General features: G+C 39.0%; 2 protein-coding genes across 3 annotated transcripts in view; one reads left to right on the top strand and one right to left on the bottom strand.

The window, feature by feature from the left end:
• LOC124070394 (roundabout homolog 1-like) overlaps window positions 1-598 on the bottom strand; it is an 84586-nt gene extending 83988 nt beyond the window's left edge. For both annotated transcript variants that reach the window (XM_046410272.1, XM_046410271.1), the window contains exon 1: window positions 413-598. The gene's annotated coding sequence lies outside the window, so the exon portion shown is untranslated. The remainder of the gene's footprint in view (window positions 1-412) is intronic.
• Window positions 599-712: 114 nt separating this feature from the next.
• Window positions 713-7267, top strand: LOC124070395 (protein phosphatase 1D-like). The gene is made up of 7 exons (XM_046410276.1): window positions 713-1367; window positions 2692-2920; window positions 3108-3232; window positions 3321-3502; window positions 3662-3889; window positions 4266-4353; window positions 5304-7267. Exons 1-6 carry the CDS (start codon window positions 851-853, stop codon window positions 4347-4349), a joined length of 1365 nt encoding a protein of 454 aa, XP_046266232.1. The 5' UTR covers window positions 713-850; the 3' UTR covers window positions 4350-4353; window positions 5304-7267.
• Window positions 7268-7865: the final 598 nt, after the last annotated feature.

The raw sequence follows: 7865 nt of genomic DNA on the forward strand, positions 1-7865 counted from the left end.
GAAAAGAACAGGTGTTATTAATAACATAAACAATGACTTCATTCTTTTAAGTTGCCCAAATTCCCATTGCACTACGATTGGGAGAATATGGGAGATATGTTAAAATAAAATATGTTTATGGCAACCAAAACATTTCAATAAATTTCAACAATGAGGCAATAGGGTTTTAACCTGAACAAGTATTTATGCTTCTCTGTCAAACATCTGTTTAGTATTACAGTGGGTCTGAGTTCATAGGTTTAACTAAACTCAGCTTCTGCAAGTTATGGTTGATAGCATTTTTCTCAATACTTAAAAGCTGTATCCAAGATGCAATATTGCTTCTGAAAAATTGTGAATGATAAGCCAATCCATGTTACAACCTTACATTATATAGCCCCAACACAGAACTCTTTGGATATTGTTTACTTACCTATTTAGCTGTTGTTCCGCCGTACTGGAAATAATTATGCGCAACGTATGTTACATTAATGTCTCCTCGTCCATTCTGAAAAAGTTTCTGTCTCTTTCAAAGAGTTTTAAAGACAGAAAGTAGTACTGGTATGTCACAAAAGAGAGTAACGAAAAGATTCCCATACAGGACTATTTACATTTTTGCGATTACTACGTTCAATTTCAAAGTCTTCTCATGCCGTAAATGCGGCATTACAGAGGCGTGCCATACGTCGTTTCAAAGTTGCTCGATGCGAGAGTATAACGTCATTACGTAAACGATACGTCTAGGAGAAGATAAACAAAAAGCAAGGAAGACTTCGGCAAAATCGGTTTAAAATTTTAGCTTTCGGGCTAAAGATAGCAACTACATATGCACTATTACTGCTTAGGTTATTATCATTAGGCGTTCACAAGCATGGACGAAACACTAGTGTTTCGTATGAGTGCATTTTCGGAACAAGGGGGGAGAAAATACATGGAGGATGTTGTCGAGATAAGAATCGAGTATGAGCCGACGCCGTCTCCTGTCGAAGATTATCCAAAGTCGCAAAGACATGGAGGACAGGGAAAAGCCGAGAACGAACCTACCGAACAGACTGAAAACGAGACACGAGACCATAACGTTGCTGCCGAATCAGGACCAGTGTCTGCAATGTGGATACAGAGTATATCTAATGAGGACAGCGGCAACAACAGTACACCGGTACCGCACAAAAAAGTCGCAGAGCATGTAGTCAACACTCGAAAGTCTGTGGCGTTTTTCGCTGTGTTTGATGGCCACGGGGGTCGAGAAGCAGCACATTTCGCAAGAGAGAATCTGTGGGATTTGTTGAAGAGGCAACGGGGGTTTTGGTCGAAGGATCACAGTGAAGTGTGTGCTGCTCTGCGGAAAGGTTTTATCGCCTGCCACCATGCAATGTGGAAAGAGCTACGTAAGTCGCCCAAGTTAAGCTTGTTGTTTTCCCACAGATATAGTTTGTTCCTACATATATACTGCTGTCTGTGTTTATTTCCGCTTAATGCTCATACATTCGTGTTGTCACAGACTCATCAGCGTTTTGTAGCTAACTGTCACATGAGACATTGTCCTCCAGCTGGTGTGATGATGCCCAATCCTCCGCCGACTCGCCCTTCTAGTCATCTGACCGCAGCACAGCTTTCAGAGTTGCCATGGCTTCTGCCAGATAACTCAGAATGTTTTCATATTTTTGCTAACCTAAAATAGCAAATATTAAAAAAAATAATTTAAGTGAAACTGGACAAACTACTAATACCAAAAAGGCGTTTTGGAGAGTATGCAGTGTTTCAGTGTATTTGGTAGAACGTAAAACCGGGTAAGCTAGTCTAAAAACTAGCCTAAACACCATGTGAAACACCATGTGTACAGGGAAACATATCTGTGGCTACATGTGCCAGACTTATTTAACCCTGGTTTAAGAAACATAATTTCTCACAAATAAGCAAGCTTTATTCATGTTCTTTGACCGATGGCAAGCAGAATCTGAACAAAGAAGAAGAAGAACAAAGTCACTTGGCTTGCCTTCCATTTGTGTTTTGGTCTAAACAGCTAAGCTGCCAAATTAAGATGTAGAACAACTGTTTTACTTTTCTTAACTTCCTGTTGAATGCTGTTGGAAGTTCAGTATAATTCAGTAGAGTGTAGAGTCTGATCCAAACAGTTCCATATAGTTGTTGTATGTCTGCTCAAGTTAAGCAAGATCAAAAGTGAATATTTGACTGTGCCACACTCGCAGGATAATATAAATTTGACTTGTTTGTTCGTGTGTGCTAACCTATCTTGTTTATACAGTTTTAGAGATGATATTCACAGTATTTCTAAACATAATTTATGTCTCCATTGATGCACAGTGGAAAGCACATATATGTCCAGTAAAATCCTTCTACCTTCTGCTTTCCTTCAGTGGACCTCCACTAGTTGCTACCAAGAATACTTTTGTTAATTCTTAATTTGTTTTCTCTTGAATCTGAGAAACTATATGGTTTATCACAAAGATTTAAAAAGGAATCCAGCTCTTTATTAATCCTTCCTAGGGAAAGAGTGTGCAAGCTAATTCCCTAGTAACTGAGCTCCTAATCTACATTTAATAGCCTTTATGTTTATGTTTCAGTTTTAGTGCTGTGAAGTGCTGAATTGTTACTACTTCTTCATAACTGACTATTCAAACAATAATTTTATATTGTGCTCCCCTTACTTACTAATAAGTCTTACTTTTTATTTATCTTTTTCCCATACAGCGGAGTGGCCAAAGACTATCACTGGCTTGCCCAGTACATCAGGTACCACGGCCAGTGTGATTGTGATTCGTGGAGTTCACATGTATGTTGCCCATGTAGGAGATTCAGCAGTAGTGGTTGGAGTGAAAGAAAATGACTCTGATATCACACTTGAGGCGCTTGAAGTAACACAAGACCATAAACCTGAACTCCCTAAAGAAAAAGAGAGGATTGAGCGACTGGGTGGCAGGTGAGTTGGTGAACAGGACCTCATAGAAGACTTCTCCAGAGGCTTGTCTCAAGGTTGAATTATATAATAAGGTCAGGGGCCATGTTGAATAACAGAGGGCAGATATTTTTTTTGCACTTGTTCCTTACAGCGTTGCTGTGTTTTCTGTAAGGATTACAATCTTGCTGTGTTATTCTTGTGACTATAGTGTAATGAAGAAATCTGGCGTGAACCGTGTTGTGTGGAAGAGACCCCGATTGACCCATAACGGTCCTGTCAGGAGGAGTACAGTCATTGACCAGATCCCTTTCCTGGCTGTGGCCCGATCCCTTGGTAAAGATGACTCCCCATTTTGTCAAGATTAGTGTTCATAAAATTATAGTATATGTTGCTAATGAACCATTATTCTATCTGTTGAAAGGTGATCTGTGGAGCTACAATTTCTATAGCGGGGAGTTTGTGGTTTCTCCAGAGCCTGATACCACCGTGATGACCCTTGACCCCAAACGCCATCGCTATATCATCCTCGGCAGTGATGGACTATGGAATATGATGCCACCCAAGAATGCTGTCAATATGTGTTATAGCCATGACAAAATGGTGGTACGTAAGTATACAACTAATACATGTGATTATTTTTTTGCTTTCATTTTCACGTTTGTCGGAGCCTGGAAGCTATAGAATTTATATCCTTGTAATATGAGAAAATTTGATGAGATCTTTTGTTTCGTTTCTTCTTCTGCTGCTTCTTTTCGTGTCTAGGGACCAAAGGGAATGTCTTGCGCCCGCCGTCTTGGATGTACAGCCCTACTTTTTTGGAAAGAACGCATGCTCCGTGCAGACAACACAACAGTTATTGTCCTGGCCCTACAGGAGCGTGAAGGCCCCCCTATCCCTATGCATCGAGATGAAATCGTTGTTGACATGGCTATGGGAATTGACCATGTTCCATACCCAGGCACAACTTATAACACATGTGAAGTTCCAAAGGTCAGTTCCCAAAGCTTTATTGTACACCCGTTCATTTTTAATGTTTCATTAAGATGAACCACTTAAATCATACAGCAAAATTACAGATATTTTCCAAAGGCGAAGTGGGTTGCTGCTGGGGGAAAGTACCTCAGATCCACTCTGACAATGGAAAAATATACTGAATATTTTTGTGTGTTTGTTTGTTGTTTGCTATTCATTGTATTGTCTTCTATATATTCCAGTCCATTTTTATTGTCATTTTGTGTAATGCTTTCACAAGTTAAAATAATGAAGGTTTGCAGTCAACGTGGCTGTTGACTAAAGGTCATACCATATCATTTTATCAGAGGACTACTGGTTTCAACGAATCAATTTTTGTTTTCGGGGCCAACAGGAGGAGCATGAGGATGACATGTTTTATGAAGAAGATGAGATATATGGAGAAGAACATGAGGGATGGCCATGCCTGGAGTGGTAGCGAGGTGAATGCTCAGTTATAAAAATGTATCAAAGTGTTAGCAACGTGACCTGCCAATGATTTAATGTATTTATTAGCTAAATAGCCAGGCTTGTCTTGTTGAACATACTGGCAAATATTCATGTGTTTGGATATAAATATGGCAAACTGCCCTTGCAGCTGGTTAATTCTGTCTGTTTGTGAGCGTTGGTTAACTACAGTAGTATTGATACAGCACTGCCACATATGTTGCTTCAGTATTTACCAAAGTTATTCATGAAAGTGAGATAACCATTTAAGACACACTTAGTGACTATGTGTTGGTTACAATTACCAGTGCCACCTTGATTCATCTTTCCAGTTTAGCCAGTAGAGAGAGACTGAAATTACTGAGTTATCATTTTAAAAAAAAGTGGCCTGATCATATTCATTGATGCCAAACAGAAAACCGCATTATGCCCAGGTGTAGTAGCAATGTTAAGAAGCAATGTTATAGGCTTTCTGCCAAAGCTGGTGCCATTTCACAAAAGCACTAGTCTCCAGACACTATCTGAGAACCAGATACTACTTTCTTTAGCTAAGTTTAAGAGGGGGTTTCTTGTGAAAAAGGTGACAGTTTGATCTTCTGATCTACTTTGTTTCAATATTAATTTTGACCAGACCATTATATTAAAAAAGTGAATAGATATGAAACAGAGCATTGAGAATGTTTCTTCTCCTCTCCCTAATCACCCAGCTTCAGCCTTTCAACTCAAACTCCTGTAGCTGTATTTACAACCTGTGGTCTCTAAGATCCACGTTGTCATTCTGTCATTATCATTCGTCCATGTGTCTCATTTTCAGTTTAGATCAATGAATGACAAGTTGTGTTTCGTATTTTTTTCTTTTATTCTGACAGAGTTTGAATTTCAATTGATTTTATAAATTAACATGTATTATATGTACAAGTAATTTGTGTTATTTGTTTTGTTTCAGTGGAGTGATGCAGTGAATGCTCCCTCCCATTTCAAAGAAACAACTCTGGAGCAAGCATTTGGGCTGTATGAAGCAGCTTTCTGTACCACAGCACAACTCTTACCTGATGTTGACTCTGTTAGGGCCACAGTGCCCCCCTCAGATGGTTCTGTGAATGTTTTTGAAAAGCAAGACTCAACAACCCAAATGGATTGTGCTGTTCCTGCTCCTCCTTTAAAAAGGTCTCGCCGTTCTCTGCACACTCCCCCTGAACTCAGAGGCCCTCATCGTCAGCTTTGCCAGTGCTCCAACAAAAGATCCCCACAGGAGACGCCCCATAACAATGCACAAGGCGAACAAACCCGACAAACTCATGCTCAGACGGGAGAACAGAGCTCCTCTGAGGAACATGGTATCCTACCGCAGCGCCACAACTCTGCCTTGTGTGTGTGCTGAATCTTGCAGAAACTCTTTTTGCCCTCAAACTAGAAGAATAATCTGCATTGTTTGCTCATGTTTCAAGTGTTTAACAGGTCTATTCCTAGATGTATACTTTTTATACACAGTCTTTGTTTTTGTAAATATGTGAGAAATTTGAGACTGTAAATGTGTTGCTGTTTTGACCTTTTTTTTCATGCTCTTCTCCCCTCCTTAATTTTTTGTGCGACTAAATTTTACATCAGTTCAATCTACACAATCTATTTTCATATTTATGTATGTATAGTATAGCCAAAAGACATATTTTGAAGAAGATAGAACTCTACAATCTGATATAACATGAGTTTTGCAGAATTGTGAGGCATGCAATCTTCCAGTTTAGATATTTACTACTATTTTAGATTTTAGTTTGGACTTGTTGGATGCTATAACATGCCAGATTGGGATTAATACCTCAGACCAGTTGTTTAGAATCTTTCCTCTTAGAGGAAATGTGTTACAGGTGCAAAACATGAGTGTGCAAAACAATCAAAGCAATGGTCTGAAGTATTTATGAGGGTATGGATTTTAAGCCTTTTATTTGTTTTGAGTCTTTATTAGTGGTTAATTATGTTATGTCATGATCACAATTGCTAGTCAGCTAAATAGTGTATCTTTGGCATAGCTTTTGAGGCGGTGGCGATGGCTCCCAACCCAAATGATCTCAGACGATGCATTTGTGTAATGGTAGAATCATAAGTGCTGGGTGATGGTCCAATCCGTTGATGTAAAAGTCAAGATCACTACCTGCACATCACTGGAAGGTGGTGCGGAGTCTGCTTTGGCCTTGAGTTTTGTTTATATAAAGTCCATTTGAGATGAAGTGTCCACTAGGCACTGACACTTTAATCTGCACATGAAACTCCTTATGGTACGTGTTTTGAATACAGGATGTTCCAGATTCATGGTATGTAAAGTAGTGAACAAAGTTGCAAATTGTGTTAATATGGCAGCTCAGTTACTGTTCTAGCTGATTTATTTGCCTTCTTTTTACATAAAAGTTGCATGTTTGCCTTAGCACAAATAGGTCAGAGGTGCTTTTTCATGTTTTCATATTTGGGACTCAAGCAAGTGAGAAAGTCCAGGATACATCAATGTAAACTATATGTCATGCAACTTCAGTTCTACACCAGTGTCGTTTTACCATTCACACTGCAACGTACCAAACCTGCTCCGAAACCTGATTAGTGTTTTTAAGTTATACCACAGAGCAGTTTGATGGTTTTGTACAGTACATCAATATGCAATATATATTTGTACAGTACATTATTATGCAAAGTAATTGGGTTTTTCAGGAGTCTGGCCTGCTCAGATCTATTCTGTGTTGTGAGGTGTCCACAGGTAATGGATGTTAATGGGCATGTGGTTTGTTTTTGACAATTACAGTATTTGTGTCTGGCTTTGTATCCACTGCAGCCAGTTTTCAGGACTAACTGTATAAGTGACACACTTTGAAAGTGACTGTATATACAATGTTTGGGTGTTGTAATAAAGTTCTCTTTTTCCAATTGGTGCTATCACGTCTGGTGTGATATGTATGTTATTAAAACATCGAAATGTTATTGTGACTGTGATTAATGACTCTCTCTTCCATAAAACAACATGTTGATTGACTAAAAGTGTGTTCATATTGCCTAAAATTACTGTGTAGCTTAAAGAAGATAAGTATATATATTTTTACATACACACACTGAATTTGTCTTCTGCATTTAACCCATCCTTAGTTGAACACACACGTGCAACACCTGGCAAATTACATGCAGTGAAACACAGGAGCAGTGGGCAGCATCAAGCTCTCGGTGAGCAAATGGATGAGAGACACATTTGTTCAAGGTGCACTGGTAATTAATTTGTCTTCCAGTAGATGGTGGTAATGTAATGGAGTAAACAGTTTTTATACAGTAGCTTATCTCTTCCTTATCTTGTTACACAGTGTTTAGCTCATCAGAAAAACAAATGTTAACTGTTTAAATTCTTAATTCTAAGTCAGTAACATACATAGCAGTACATCTTGGCTTTTTACAAAAAATGTGGCTAAAAATGACAAATGGTTCTGTTGCCCGGCTCTTCACGAGCATGTTCCACTGGTCCTGTCACTGGCCTCCT

This window comes from Scatophagus argus, chromosome 14 (genome assembly GCF_020382885.2).
Source record: "Scatophagus argus isolate fScaArg1 chromosome 14, fScaArg1.pri, whole genome shotgun sequence".
NCBI lineage: Eukaryota > Metazoa > Chordata > Actinopteri > Scatophagidae > Scatophagus > Scatophagus argus.